Raw genomic sequence first — 15,533 nt, forward strand, 5'->3', positions numbered from 1 at the left:
GCTGATGTGTTTACAGCTAGCAACCATCCTCTGAGCCTTCTCCTTGCCCAGCAGGAAGAGACCTGCCTCTGTGCTGGGCCATTAACTTCAGCATGATGCATACGTGCATTGCTGTCACTGTTGGCCAAGGGGAAGCCAGGTACAAGCCCTAAGAAGCAAGAAGGCAAGAACATCCAGGTTTCAGTGCTGGACAGCTCTGTGGTATCAGCAGAGCTGGAAGAGGTTCAGAAGAGACTGGGATCCGTCCCCTGGTGCTGACGCTGGCAGGAGGGCAAAGGCAGACCAGGAGGGATTGGGGACAGCAAGGAGCAACTGCATTCGTCTGAGCAGTGAAGTGATGGCTTTTGAATTGCTTACAGGCACTTCCCAGGGGTATGCCAGCCCCTGATGGGACATCCCAGGGGACAGTTAAGGGTGGCTGAGTACGACTGGTCACCCTGGTGCTGCACTTCTCAGAGGCTGTGCCCTGTGGCAATTCAAGATGCTGGCTTGTAGGGTATAGGGTCCAGAAGCATGTTTGTTAACTCCTGTTAACCCTTTATTGAATCCCATGGCTGTGCTTCAAAAGCAATGTTTTCCTGGTAGACACCTTATTGGCATCTGAAGGTTCCAAGAGGTGAGGAGCTCAGCTCTTTGTCCTGCATCACTTTGACCCCACAGATGAAAACCCTCTCTTAAAACTGCATTAGGTGCAAGTTTGTCAAAATCTGTTTGGTCTGAAAATTGCTTTTGCTTTCATCCTGGAGCAGATATATTGTCCAGTCCCAAACAAGGAGCACAGCTTCTCCAGTAACAAAGGCAGAGACTGCTCCCTGGCCCTGTGAGCTCAAGGTGCCAGAACAACGTCAAAAAAAACCCCACCACTATTTAAGAAAGCTCTTAAATCTGACAGGACATGAAGAGAAGCCCTGAATTGGCAACTGTGTAGGTAGGTCTCTGCTTTTAGGTCTTTAGCAGCCAGGTAAGAACAGGGTCAAGGCACAAGGAATGAAGACAATTTACCCAGTTCCTCCCTGAAAATCCCTCTGCTGTACCTCAAGGGAGCTCAGTGGTTGTGGATTCCCAAAGCTTTGGTGCTGTCTGGCTCCTTTTCTTTACACTAAGCTTCTGCTCGAGGTCTTGGGTATTTGAGAGACTGGAGGCAGCACCTCTGCTGGAGTAGCCTGTCTTCCCTCCTCAGCAGCAAGTGATAGTTTGCCCTGATGGCTTCCTTATGGGCCCTGGATTAAGTTTCTTCACTTCAACTGTTTGACTACAGAGCAGCATTTGCAAGCCTTTGTCACACAGTGCAGGGCAGCCCAGCCCAATGGGGATGCGCACTAACAGGGTGACCACCATGCATTAAAACCAGCCTTACTTAGGAGGGAGAACAAAAGCAAGCTCCTACCCTTGTAGCCCATCAACAGCAGAACATGTATTAGGTTCTGACCTCTCCCAGCCTCTGCATTATGGAGACAGAGTAGTGCCTGTGTTCAGATCATCGCTCATTGCCGCTGGGAGCAAAGCAAGAGTCAGGCCTTAAACGGTACTGAGAAACCACTTAGAGACAGATTGGGTTGCTTCCTGCATGTGGGTTTAATGCTGCTTAAAGATGCATTCAGTTAGGGATGGTAATTACAGCATTCTGCTCTCCAGAGTGTCAGGGGTTTATGTTCATCTTCCCTAAAGCAGATGTGATCTCTCCAAGCTGTTGTGAGGATCTAGTTAATCAAACACAAGCACAAAAACTGGGTGAGAGGATGGAAATGTTACAAAAACAAAGCCAAGCCCTCGCATCTCTTTGTTACTGCATTTGCTTCAGTGGGAGGCAGGCACTCAGGACAGCAGTGATGTGGGAGTTCGTGTTAAAAGATGGGCAGTATTCCTCATCATTTGTAATTTATTTGTTTGGATCAAAGAAGAAAGATATTTATTGTTTTTTCCCCAAAGAAATCAAAACTTCCACTTCTAAAAGGGAGGAAAAAGCTTTCTTTGATGTTTTCAGTGGTTTAACCACAACAGTTTGTCTTGGCTCTTGTGCTTTTTGGTTTTCAGGGTTTTGTCTGTTCTCTTCCCTGCTTTTCTCTCCATGCCCCTTTCTTCATGGGAAGAGCAAGGGAGGAGAGAGAGACAAGCATCTCTGTAAACCCATGCATGGAAAAGTTGGAAAATTGCAGTGTGCTGGGAAAGCTTGCAGGGTTATTATTTCTACCTGGAATTTCTATGGGAATTTTTTACCTATTCCCTCTTCCTTCCCAGTGCTGTATTGGCCAGGGGGTGATGAGGTAGTAGCTGCCTGAAGAAAGTGTTAGTGGGGAGTGAAGGTTGTGTTGACTTGAATTTGGGAGAGCGTGTGAATGATGGCAGAATAGATGGCTTTGTTACAGCCTGATGCTTTTGCCTGGACAAGGGACACAGTGGGCCAGTGGTGTGGTTTTATGTTCACTGAATCAAAGCTATCAATGCTTTGGTGGGACTGAGATGTGCTGGGTACTTAGCATCACTTTGAGCTTTCCAGATGTGAGGGGAGGCTGTGCACCTCCTGGGGCTCATCAGTGTAGCAGGGACTGGTTTTAAAGACAGCAACTGTTAATGCCTTTTAGCTCAGCCCACGGTGGCTGTGTCTTGCTGCTTGCTTGCGTCTGCTGGTTGCACTGTTTCCTCACTGCTGGCAGTGGTGGCTGGGCTGTTCTCTACTCCTCTGCTCTATCTCTCCTTTCCTCTAGATCCATGAGCTCAACAAACGCATGTCTGCAATCGAACGTGTGCTGAACCGCTTGGAGGAAAAGATCCTGGTGAGCTCTGAGGAGGTAACCGGGCAAAGCCAGGGCACTCTGCAGGGAGAGAGCATGGGCTGTGCTGGGCCCTTCCCCTTATCATTGAAGAGGCTTCTCTGAAACAGCCAGCATTGCAGGGAGAAAGAAGGTAGACTAAATGACCCAGGTTGGTTGAGTTTAATCCTGGGTTGGCTTTGGAGGCCCTTCTATAGTTCCAGGTGATGGAGTGCCTTAGAAAACATTGCATGGCAGGACAGAATCAGAAGCAAGCTTAACCTTTAGGCCCCTGTGCAAGCTATTGCCTTCCTTGCCCATTCTGCACAAGGAAGATTGGGTTTCAGGCTGGTACTCTATGTAATGCTGATTGCAGGAGTATTGTCAAGTGGGTGTTGGTACATCCGCAGAGCTGTGACAGCTCATTTGAAATCATGGGAGACTCAATTAGGACGTATGAGGAAGTCACCTGGTAATTGTCAATGAGATCTGAGTCAAGAAGGATTTCTGAATCTCTTCTGAGTTGCCCTTGTCTTACCATGCCATCAAGTTTGGACGAAAACAGCTAAATTAAGTTACAGCTGGGCAGCAGTGTAGAATCTGTGAATCCTGAGGTCATTTAACATTGATCTGGGGTTTCTAATTTTAAACTATGTACTCTTCCTTTGTGTGAAGCCATCACCATGAGCTGCTCTGGCAGGTGATGGCTCAATAGAATAGACAATGATAATTACAGAGAAGTCCCCTAGAGATAGATGAAACAGATCAATTTCTTCTTTATACTAAAGTCTGTGATGGGCATGGCCATGTTTGCAGTGTTTCTGTCAGTAAATCTGACTGAAGGAGTAGGAGATGTGCACCTTTGCATGTGCCTGTGCTTTATTTCCATGTCTAGGGCATATCAGAGTAGAGACAATGGGTCTAAACTGCTGCAGGAGAGGTTGAGGTTAACTATAAAGCAAAGCTTTCTAACAGAAAGGATAGCAGAGCCTGAGAGTAGGTTGCCTGGGAGAAAGATTGCCTGCTGCAGATGCAATTGTTCAAGATGGGTAAGAGCAGCTTAGACAAAAACCCATCAGGATCACATGGATAATTGTATTCCTGTCTTAATGCAAGGGACAGCAAGTTCAGTAACTTCTAGAGATCCCTTACAGCGTCTGGAGGTTTAATAGGATTCTTCTCCTGGTACCAGGAATTGCACCTAATAACAGGGCTGGGTGGAACTGTGCCATCTGTCCTACAGGAAAGTTTTCTGCATGTGTTCTCATGACAAATAAGATTACTTAAAGGCTCTCAAAGCTACATCGGGGAGCAGCAGTTCACATGGCTTCATCCCTCACCCTGGTGGACCATGTTTTTGGGTTGCTGTGACCTCTACCCTTGCAGCCACCAGCCACATCATGATTCCTGATGAAAACCTGGAGATTTTGGGCCCCAGATCTCCTGGGTACATCTTGTTTTTTGAGGGGGTGGGGGGAGCTGGCAAATGCCATTTTACACAGGGAAAAACAAGTAAGTTGGGGAGGGGGTGGGGAATTTCCTTCAGATCAAGGATTTGTGCTCCTCAGCATGGAGCTGGGACACAGCTCCATTTGTAAAGTCCATCAATGGCTGCACTCCTTGCGTTCCTCTCCTGGCCAGCCATGGGGAGTGCATCCGGACCTGGGCATGCCCCATTGTCCGACACAGGAGACCCTTATCCACCTCCCTTCTTCTGCTCCCTCAGTCTCCAGCCCCAGACTCCCAGCTTGATCCTGATGCAGAGGAGGAGGAGTTGAAGAGGAAGCTGGAGGAGTTAGCCAGTAATATCAGTGACAAGGAAGTCTCTACTGAAGAAGAGGATCGTGAAGAAAAGAAGAGAGCAAAGAAACCAGAGATGAGTCCCTCCTGTGATGACATGACCAGAGATGCTCGAAAGGTAATCTGTGTCCTCCCACCCACACCATTCTAGGCTCCATCTGTGGTTCCTTCTGCTTTTAGTGGTTTATGGTTTACACCGTGATAATGCAACTCTTCTGTCCCACATCTCACCTCAATGCCTCCCAGGGCTGTGGTGTGTATGGCTTAGCTGTCTGCTTTAACGAAGTGTCAAGGGATAGAGCAGTGCTAGGGTGTTGGATCTGGACCTTTCACTGCTCTCTAGTCCCTCCCAGTCTCATCCAAGAGTCAAAAGTAAAGTCTCTTAGAGGTCTTGCAGGCTGCTACCTACCCTGGAGAGGTACACAACCTCCACATCTGTTTAGAAGAGCTGTCTCAGGATCTGGATATCATTGTGGAGAAGAGAGTCCTGGGGTGGGAGAAGAGCTTGGTCATTTAGTACTGGTAGCCTTTGTCAGGCACCTGCTACAACATGAAATGTCTCTTCCAGGCCTCACTGCACCTGAGGCCCCATAGCCCTGGTCCTGCTTCCTCCCAGCTAGATCAGCATCTCCTGTACTTTAGCAGTGTGCTGGCTCCTGTCCCCTGTACGGTGGGTGATCTTTGGGGACATGGCCAGGGAGAAGAGGAGGGATCACTGCTTTCATCCAGTCCCATTCACATTACACCACAGGATCCATCACTCCCATGGCCCAGCGTAGCTCTGATTTATCCCCCTACTTGCTGTCTGCGTTTTGGAGGTCTGCTTTCCCCTGCATATCCCTGCAGCATGGCTGGACAGGCATTCATTTGTGTGTAGTTTCACATGGGGAATTGCTTCCATGGCCTGAGAGCATGAGCAGACAGAGGGCCTGGTTAGCTTCGCCCTCGCCTCACCCAGTGTGTGGTGAGGATGGGTGACAGCCCTGGGGATGAGCAACCCATCCAGCCCAGGTGACTCAGAAAGGGAGATTTGCGTCTCTCTAGCTGTGTAGAGCCTCCTGAGATGGTCCATTAGCACAAAAAGGAGAGGTCAGTGTTTCTCGTTAGGTCTCTAATGGCTTATTTGTTCATCCCTCCCTTCTGCCTTGGCCGTGGGTGGAGGATTTGTGTGTTTGCTCTTCCACATCCGTCACCGGAGTGCTACCCCTCTCCTCCTGCAAAGCTCCTTTCATCTGAGGTTGCAGAGACCTCCATGGTGCCACAAGGCCTCTCTTTAATGGGCTTTTGTTCCTCAGCCTCACTTGGCAAAACCTGGCCGCTTGGACGTGCGGCTGCGTGTACACACTTTGTGCATTCAGTGAGTCTGTGTCAGGTATGCTGGAGACCTCAGAGCAGCTTGCAGTGTCTGAAGGGGGCTACAAGGATGCTGGAGAGGGACTCTTCATCAGGGACTGTAGTGAGAAGACAAGGGGTGATGGGTTCAAACTGAAACAGGGGAAGTTCAGGCTGGAGATCAGGCAGAAGCTCTTCCCTGTGAGGGTGCTGAGGCGCTGGCACAGGGTGCCCAGAGAAGCTGTGAATGCTCCATCCCTGGCAGTGTTCACGGCCAGGCTGGATGGGGCTTGGAGCAACCTAGCCCAGTGGAAGATACCCCTTCTGTGGCAGGGGATTGGAACTGCATGACCTAATGGTCCTTTCCAACCCAAACCGTTCTCTGAGTCTTTGCACAGCTCTCTGTAAAATCTCAGGATCAGAGCAAGCAGTTGTTCCCAGGATGGCTTACCTCGTGGTTTTGGTACCATTTGCTGTTTTCTTTCTGCCACTGGATCACCAGTGCACTGAATCCTTACTGAGAAACCTCCTTGAATGCCCCCTTTTTCCTGACAGCTGCTTTTAGGTGATTGCTGCAGCCAGATTTAGCTACTCCTCATGTGTTGAACAATGCGCATCTTCTTAGTAGCCATTTCCAATTAGATGCAGCACAGGAGATAAGTGGTAACCAAGATAACTTAATTCTTAAGTGGTAAGCCAAGAGAAGTTAATTCTTGAGTGAGCTGCTGATCTGCAGCAGATGGAGTTTCACCCTGACCTGCAATGAGGAATAGGGAGATGTTAGTGGGGTATCTGTGTAAGCTTCTTGATTCTTGTAAAATGAAGCCTGGATTCTCCAGATTTGCTACTTTCTTTGACCAAAGCCCATCTATGAAACATGGAAGATACAGGCATGGTTATGGAGTCTAGGCAGGTAGGTAACACAGGAGCTATATATGACAGCTCCTAAGCAAAGAGGACCCCAGCTGGGTTGCAACAACTCAAGTGGAATCAAATCTGAGAAATTAAACAAAATTCAGGTTTTTGCTTCATTGTAACACTGAAAATACTTTAGAAATGCCAGCAGTGATGTAGATGAACCAGCCTTGCTTAAAGGCTGTGTCAGCATGGATGTGATTTTAACAGCAACTTTCCTTATAATAGATCCAGGCTTGGATTTTGTATGATTCTGAGTCTGGGTTTATGTGAGTCTCCTCCCCAGTCAGGAGGAAGTCATCAAAGTGGGGAGCACGGCAATGAAAGCACATGGTCCTAATGGAAAATGTGAAAAACTCAGCTGTGCCACGAAGGACCATAAAGTGATAAAAATACCAGCTGTGCTGAGCAAGCTGGTTCTCTGAGGGACAGCCTGCCTGGAAATACATGCGGTTGTAAACACCACTATTCATTGCCAGGGCGTGTATCATCCCATCTCCTTGGTTTCTAGGGAATTATCAGTTGAGAGAGAGATCGTGAGTTTCTTCAGTCTGTTTTTACATTTTCTTAATGCCTTAGCAAGCAAAAGGCAGCACTTAGGGGCATTACTGCCATCAGTGCTCCTTGGGGTGGGCAGAGGGGGCGTTAGTCCCAAGTTCTGGCAGTGTGGCAATACAATATAGTTGTTCTTTTTTACCTTTGCCACAAACTCCAGGAGTTATTGGAGTTACTTGCACCCATGCTGAAGTGGAAAGCAATATGCTGCAATTAGATCTTATCTGCTGAGTAACTGAGTGGCCTTCAGGTGGCCGAGTGCTGCTGCTGTCAGACAGCAGTGGTGAGGGACATATCCCCCGATAACCTCTTTTCCAAGACTTTTGAGATGACTTCTTCTGTCACAGCCATCCTCCAGCAAGCACGGGCTGAGAACAAGCCTCTGCTTTAGCCAGGCATCCATTTCCAGTGGGAAGCCCTTCAGGAGCAGCGTAAGCCCTTTAATTATTACTTCTCCATCTTTCTACAGCTCCTGAAGGTCTGATGCCCGACTTGCTCGGTTTTGCACACCACGTTAAAATAATGTCCTTATTTCTCTCCCTGTCCCCCCCCCCCCGCTCTGGCTGTACCTGGCGCTCACAGAGGTCATCAGCTCAGGCTTTGGGCGAAATCACGGTCAAAGTGCTGAGAACCATAAACGCCACGGAGCAAGCGGTGTGTGAGTTGTTGCATGGAGAGAGGCAGTGCAACGGTGGCTGTGTCCTCCCCGCAGGGCATCCTCCCAGCCTGGGTGATGGGAAGGAGGTGGCCGAAGCATACCGTGAGCTTGAAGAAAATGTAAGGTTCTGGAGTTCATGAGAGGTTTCTGCAAGCAGGGAGGGGGGAATACGGAGGAAAACCCCCGAAGTTGTCTACTAGTGGGTAGGCCAGTGCTAAAAGGATGGGCACGACACAGGGGTTTGAGTCCACTCTTGCCTGATGGTGGCCAGGGCTCTCTTACAAGGGGGGTGGCACAATAGCAAGTGCAGATGCTCTGTCTTGTTGCTTCCCTTGTGCCTCGGCTCCTGGTTTCCCCGGCTGAGTGCCAGGGAGGGAGGATGAGTGCAGTCCTCAGTTTGCTGTAGTGCTGCTTTGCAGGATTCTGCAGCCCTGTACTCCAGCTGCAGCAGAATCTTTTGTCCTGCTTCACTTTGGCTCCTGCCAAGCACTGCATTTTAACAAGGCTTGCATGAACAGGGATAGCATGCCCTACCTGTTTGCTAATGCTGACTTGTGTCCAGAGCTGAAGGGCTCATGCAGGTGATAAGTTCACATATAGAGCCCAATCTCCTGCTGGGTTTGTGTGGCACTGAAGCACCAACAATTAGCTATGGCAAACCCATATGAATCAATTCCCTGTGAAAATGGGGAACCGTGTGCCTTTTGCCAGGATCCAAAGAAATAGTTCAAGGATGGGCAAAGAGTTGCATCTCCATGGGTGGTCAGGTTTCGCTGTCAAAAACATCCTGGGGAGCCAGGTTTTATAACACACTGTGGCTCCTCTCTTATTGAGGAAAGCTTATACATAAAAGCGGTGAGCTGCTGGCAGCAGAGTGTGCTCAGAAACTGGTTTCTGGCCAAATGCAGCATCCCAGGGAAAGAGGGGTGTCTGCATGAAGGGTCTGACGTTCCCCCTCTCCCAGAAGAGGGGACAGGGCTGGGAAGGATGTGATCTATGGACTTAGTGCTGTCAGTGGCAGGTCTGGGACAAGGAGATGGGTAGAGATGGCCCTGGGGGGTGCATGCTCAGCCTGCCATTCCCTCCTGGCCCTGGCTGAGTCACAGCTTGATGCTCTGCTCCTGGACCATGCCACCTCAGAGGGCACGGGGAGAGTCTGATGGCTCAACAACAAATTGTGTCCCTGTGACTCACAGGTTGAGCTGCTTCACAAACAGCACCCATAAATGTCTCCAATCTGTTATGGCCTCAGGGCTTGCACTGCCATGGGAGAGACCTATGGGACAGAGTGGTGTGAGTTGGGTTGGATACTTGGTATTTCAGGGTATACCAGGAGCTCCTGCCAGGCAGTCTTGAGCAATACCTGGCCCAGGAAAAGCAGTGAGGGTTGGAGGAGCAGGACTTGCACTGGCAATACTAAGATTTAGGATTCAGTCAGCAAAACAGTGGCCACAACCCATCTGATCATCTTATGTGACTGCATACAAACGTTTCTTGGACTTGCATCCTTGTAGTAGCCCAGGAGGAGGCAAGTGACAACAAAGCCTGTGGTTTTATTGAGATAGGTCCTTTTGCCCTTTTTACCTAGGCAGCAAAGGTAGCCCATTGCTTCCCATGCACCATGCATCCTGAGTCAGCAGCCCCATGGCTCCTGAGCTCCGTTTGCATGCATGTTGCTGGGGCTTTGCTGGGACCATTCCTGTGTATTTGGAGCAGCTCCTGAGCCAAACTGCCCTTTGCAGGTCGGTTAACAGCCCAGGGTCAAGCTCCCACACCCTGACCCCACTCCCAGCCAACCCAGCAGCACAGACTGAGTGGATGTGGAATGTCAGTGTATCAACTTCCCAGCCTGCTGACACCACGGGACGTGGCAGCCTGCACTGGTTTGCAGGTGCCTGCCTCCCCTCTGAGCAGATGGCATAAAGATGCTGATGCTTCTTGAGTAGGTCACCGAGTTTTGGTCCTTCCTCTGTTCATTGAGCATTTTACCACTTTGCTGGGTTAATAATTGCTCTCAAAAAGCCTGTGGAAGGGAGGAAATGAGATGAAAAACCCTGCCAGAGCTGGCTGGTATGGCCTGTGCTGCAAGGCAAGAAAGCAGCCATAAAGTAGTGGCAGGAGCTGTTGTGTCTGGGGCTGCAGAGACACTGAGAGCTCCAGGGAGGTTAATGCTGCAATGTGTGTGGATTTGGTTTGGTTTTTTCCCTTTCAGGTGTATCTGACTGCTGGGAAGACCTTCCGGCTTGAGAGCACCCTGAAAGAGCTCGAAGAAGGGGCTCAGCACAGTGGTACGACTGACTCGGAGCTGTCAGAGCTGGAGGATAAAGTGGCCTCAGCAGCTGCTCAGGTGCAACAGGCAGAGAATGAGGTGAGGACGTGGCTGAGAGCTGCTTTGCCCAGCCAGTGACAGCAAATGAAGCCGGGGGTGGAACCAGCCTCTGTATGGTCTTTTTCCTTCTAAAGGTTTCAGACATTGAATCTCGGATCGCGGCTCTGTCAGCTGCGGGGCTCACAGTGAAGTCAGTGGAGAAGGCAAGGAAGAAGTCGAATGGGCAGGTGAGCATGGAGGGGGTGTGTGAGAGATCCCAGCCCTGTGATGCACAGATTGCTGCTGCCACTGGGCACGGTGAGGGGCCGCCTGGCTTGCTGTGCCCAGCTCCCTCCCGCTGCGTGGTTCTCTGCCCCAAGGCTCCGAGAGCAGATGTCTCAGTAAGGATGGGGACAACAGATTCCCTGTATACATCAAGGGAGGATTTTGTGTCTAGGACTGCTGGAGGGCACACAGGACCACAGCAGTGCACTGCCTCTTTTGCTTACCTTGGCATCAGCCCAGTCTAAATAAAAGACGTGAAAATGCAAAGGAAAGCAGACAAAGTTGTCTTCTCCCTGCACACAGAGAGAAACCCCTGCCTTTCTCTGTCCACAGGCTGCCTGCCTCCACTCTTCTGGTGCCACCAGCAGCAGTCCCGGGGAGTCTTCGGATGACATTAAAGTGAGTACACGTTTAGTGGTGCGTGCAGCTCAGCATCCAGCCTGGAGACACCTGGGGTGTCCAGGAAGCTGCTTTCAAAGCAGTGGCCTCAGAGGGGGCCTCTGTCTTCCCATCCCATTGCCCACAGCAGGCTGCTCCCCATCTCTTGCAGGCAATGCCTGGACTGCAGGGGTTCAGGAGGAAGTTCAACAGTCCCCTAGACCTTCCTGGTAAGGACAGAGGATCTGCCATGGGAGCTGGGGAACTGTGGGTGGATGGGGCTGGGTTTGGGGGGACACTCTGTCCTCTCTCTCTGCATCCCCCTGCACTGGAGAATCCTCTTCCCTGTGTTCATGGCCTCCTGCTAGGAGAGAGGGAACCTGTGGTGGACCATTTAGAAAGGAGGCAGGAACTGTCAGGATGGGGATGGGGATGGTGATAGGAGAGCGGAGGCCAGGCTGAGTTGGCTCAGTCCTCCAGGAGCCAGGACTTTGTATACAGCCTGGCCTCTGCCACCCCAGAGTCCAGGGGGATTTTACCTGTGGCATCCCATTGGCTGTAAGATCTCAAAGCCTCACCTAAGCCCATCACCTATTCTGATAACAATTTCTTCCTTGCTTGGTCATATCGGAGAAGATATCCTTGACCCTATTATCCAGCTGGCTCATCCATTGGTGTCTGGTGGGGGCAAGAGACCCTCCACATCCCACCTATGACAAACAGCAGCTTGGGAATGCTTCAGAGCAGTCGGTGACCTGAAACTTGGCACAACAGCTTGTGTGGTGAGGGGCAGCCACTGGAAGCGTTTCATCCTGACCCATATCAATGAGACCCACGAGGAAATGACTTTTCTTTTTCTCTCTTATTTCACCTCATAAGCATAAAGACAGAAAGAGTGGGTCTCTTTCCAGGTAATGGAAGATGAAAGGAGGAAAGATCCTTTAATGCAGAGGATGAATCCTGTTTTCCCTACGCATGCAGACAATTAACAGTGCTATTTCCCAGGCTGAGGATGGTAGGTGGAAAGGTCCATTCTTCTCAAGCTGAAGAGGAGTCATCCGCTCTCCTTCCTGCAAAGGACAGGCAGATAAAGGCAGCCTGGGTGACATGTCAGCCCCACAAGGAGATAGAGAGATGTGCAAATAGGATGGATGTCACCAGGCAAACCTAATCGCCTCTGCCTGGACTGGGCAATCGGGAGATTCCGTCTCCTGAGCACCCTCTCTGTGGGTCAGTGACTTGCAAAGTTGGGTTTGCAAAAGTGCAGCTGGAGCAAGTTGGTGTCAGAGAAAACACTTGGTAGGTCAAGAGAGGTCTGAGTGGTGAGAGCTCCATGTGTGCTGGGCTTTGGCCAGTCCATGGAGGATTCCAGAGCAGAGGGTTTGGCAGCTGAGCACTGGCAGGCTGGCCCAGCTCACGATGCTCTGGGAACCTCTATAGCAGCAGCTTCTCTTTCCTTGTTGTGAAAGTGCTTCCCCCCACCCTCCTGGAAAGGGAAGTGCAATGAAACACACAAAGCCCCAGCCAACAGGGGATAGTAAAACCCCAGTGACTTGGTGGGTAACAGAAGCCTCTCTGAGGTGGGTGAGGACCTGCTGCCCACCTCTCTTCTCACTACAGGTCTTGATGACTCCTTTGACCGCAACTCTGTTTACCGCGGCTCCCTGACGCAGAGAAACCCCAACGGGAAGAACAGGAGAGTGGAGAGGCTCTTTGCGGTACGAACCAAGCCACCCAGGAGGGCTGCTGGCTGGGGCCCACATGGGACTTAGTGCAATCTGTCTCTCCCATGTTGTCCTTGAGCCTGTGGAGCCCTCAGCTCTGGGTGTTGGCCAGTGGTGGCAGGCATGCCTGGGTATCACCCCATGAGGTCTGGAGTGTCCTAAGCCCCAGGGCAGAGGGACCAAACAAAACCTTTGAGTTCCCACTGCCTGGGTGGCTCCATGGGATGGGGCAGGTCCTCGCCCCACACAGGGGCAGCAAGAAGTGTTGCCTGGTGTGTGTGTGGGCACCGTGGTGAGCTGAGGTTTCTCCCTCTGGTGCCTTGCAGAAGCCTGTGATGACCCACCTGTCCTGAGGAGAGGGGGACCCTCCTGCCACTGCATTTCACTGATGCAAGACCTCAGCACAAAGCCTCACTTCCTTCCCCACAACACTTGTTCTTCCTTCTCCCATCTTCATCTCTCCCTGAAGCCCTGGACAGGAGGGGAGCCAGAGGTTGTGGGCAGGAAGTCTTGCTGGTAGCTGCCAGGGAGAGGAGCAAGGCACTGGGGTACAGACCCATGGCTGGGGGCTCTCATGGGAGGATGCAGGCATGAGACCTTTGCTTAAGGCTGCTTTTTGGTGTCAGGTTAACCAAGGGGACCAGAGAGGTGCAGAGGAGTGAACTCCTCAGAGGGACCTGGATGCCAGTGTGGCTTCCCAGCATGGGGACCAGGGGCAATGACACCTTGTCAAAAGCTGTCAGTGCATGTCCCTGCTCTTCAGCTCCTGGTGCTGAGTGGGGACAGGAGCTGACAGTGCAGGATGTTCTTGGGTACCTCAGGTAGAGCAGAGACCCAGGCATCCTGGGCTGGATTTTGCATCCCAGTGCTGGTCCCAGCTCCCTGCAAAGTCCCTTGGAGCATCTCCTCCCTTCCCTGAGCAGCAAAGCAGGGTGGGAGCAATGCTGGCTCCCTCCCAGTGAGCCCTTGGCCAGCAGATCTTTGCACAAAGCCATGCAAACACCCACTGAGGCTTCACACCACCATGCTTGAAGCAGCCATGACCATGTGAGGATGTGAGTGGGACAAGGCTTGTGGGAAGTGGTGGCAAGAAAGGTGGAAGAGAGGCTGGAGGCCTTCCCCTGGTTGGGGTTCAGTTGTTTTTACAGTGCTCAAAGATATCCTCTGTCCAGGTAAGGCTGTATTGGCAGGTTTAGAAGGACTCCAGAAGGATTGTGTAGGTGCTCCCCTGCAGGCTTTCCCCACCCTGCAGAGGGATTGGCCCATACCAAGAGGCACTTTGGATGTCCCCTGTCCTGATGATGGAACTGTTAGAACCTGACAGGACCATCCAATCCTTTGGAGGAGCTGTGATGGCCTTTGGGTGGTGCAGTGGCCCTGGGCTCCTAGCAGGTGACAGTGGGTTTGGTAGCGCCCTCCCTTAGACACCACAATTGCTTGTTCTCCTCAGCATTTAATTCTGCACATCCTGGTGGATCGGTGCCTGGCCCCATACCTGTGCCAGCGGGATGGGGAGGGGGCTGCTTTCTTTTGCAGGTCACTTGAAGGAGGTTCTTGTTAAAAGGCTTTGCTCAGTACCTGCTGGTCCCTGTTTATAGCCCCCACCTCCCTCCCTCCCCTCTGAAGCAGGCGATGCTGGAAGGATCACTTGCAGCCAGAGCAGGTATGTCAGAGCAGTGCTGGCAGTTCCCCATCAATGGCTAAGCAGGCTGGACTGTTTTAGGCTGTTCCTGTGCATATGAACTAAACCCACTTGAATTATGAGCAGTAGTGTGAATTTTCATGCAAATAACACTTCTGTTTAGCTTTCACAGTAGCAGGGACTCCTAACTGCCTAGAAATAGTCCTGTGGTCATCCGAGAGCAGTCTTGTTAGTCCATAGACTGGGATTCCCAGCTGGAAACAAAACCAGTTGCTTATTTTTAAGTGAAATCATTCAAATGGGTCAGTGCAAACTACTGCCACTGTAGAAACTCTCCCAGGCTCTGTGGCATTACTGGGTGCCCCTCTTGCTGCCCAGCCAGCCTCAGTGCCAGGATGCAGCTTCTTGACTAGCATCCTAGAAGAGAGCTCCATGAAGATCTCTGCAATGCTATGGGTTTGCACCCACCCTGCTGCTGTCAGGGTTCAGCCTTTGCCTCATCCGCATCTCGTGGTGTATCTGTTTTCATCCATAACTTGTCTTTCCACACAACTCTCAGATGCTTAACCCTGAGAAGACCTTGCAGTGAGCATCAGCAGGGCAAGCTAAGGCATCTTTCAGGCTTTGGTCACCCATGTTGTTATTTGCTGGTTTCCTGCCCCATCTGCCTGTGTAGATTATATGTATGTATGCAAAATCATGCAATAAAGCCAGTTTTGTTCCCAGAACCTGGAACCCCTTTTTCAGTCTGTTCTTTCAGCTCACTCAAGCAAAGGTTCCTTTCTTTTCCCATCCTCCCCTGTAACTAGCTGGTGCACTCCTCTCTTTAAACTAGGCAGGTGAAAGCAGAAAGAAGCTGAATTGGTGGAACTGAAGCAGAACAGGGGGAGAGGGTGGTGAACAGGATCGCAATATGACTTGACAGATGCTGGTCACAGAGCTGCAGGTGCGATGGGCATGGGTTCTCCTCTTCATCCCTTTCCCTGCCTTTAATGTCCCTCTGCAGTGGTCGCCCTGTGTCCAGCTTTGCTCCTGTGACTGTCCCAGCACTGGCTGCGCTCAGAGCTGATCGCAGCATGAAATGGAGATCTATCTTAGGGCAATGTCTACCCTGCAGGGGGGTGGCAGCCGAGACCTTCCCCCTGCTCCCACCTCACCAGTGATGGTGTCTTCACCATCCTGCTAA

At 51.1% G+C, this 15,533-nt stretch overlaps 1 protein-coding gene across 7 annotated transcripts in view; it reads left to right on the top strand.

Annotated features, from left to right (window-relative positions):
• Positions 1-15,075, top strand: part of MLPH (melanophilin) — a 28,891-nt gene extending 13,816 nt beyond the window's left edge. For 2 of the 7 annotated variants that reach the window (XM_062642097.1, XM_062642111.1), the window contains 9 exons: positions 2,706-2,789; positions 4,477-4,668; positions 7,935-8,129; positions 10,223-10,378; positions 10,474-10,566; positions 10,937-11,002; positions 11,154-11,211; positions 12,602-12,699; positions 13,032-15,075. In XM_062642097.1, the coding sequence (XP_062498081.1) occupies positions 2,706-2,789; positions 4,477-4,668; positions 7,935-8,129; positions 10,223-10,378; positions 10,474-10,566; positions 10,937-11,002; positions 11,154-11,211; positions 12,602-12,699; positions 13,032-13,058 (969 nt within the window). In that variant the 3' untranslated portion in view covers positions 13,059-15,075. The remainder of the gene's footprint in view (positions 1-2,705; positions 2,790-4,476; positions 4,669-7,934; positions 8,130-10,222; positions 10,379-10,473; positions 10,567-10,936; positions 11,003-11,153; positions 11,212-12,601; positions 12,700-13,031) is intronic. The other 5 variants (XM_062642104.1, XM_062642130.1, XM_062642140.1 and 2 more) reach the window with 3 other exon arrangements.
• The last annotated feature ends 458 nt before the right edge of the window (positions 15,076-15,533 follow it).

Source organism: Pezoporus occidentalis, unplaced genomic scaffold, assembly GCF_034315485.1.
Source record: "Pezoporus occidentalis ecotype Australia unplaced genomic scaffold, CSIRO_AGI_Poc_V1 ctg118, whole genome shotgun sequence".
Classification (NCBI taxonomy): Eukaryota; Metazoa; Chordata; class Aves; order Psittaciformes; family Psittacidae; genus Pezoporus; species Pezoporus occidentalis.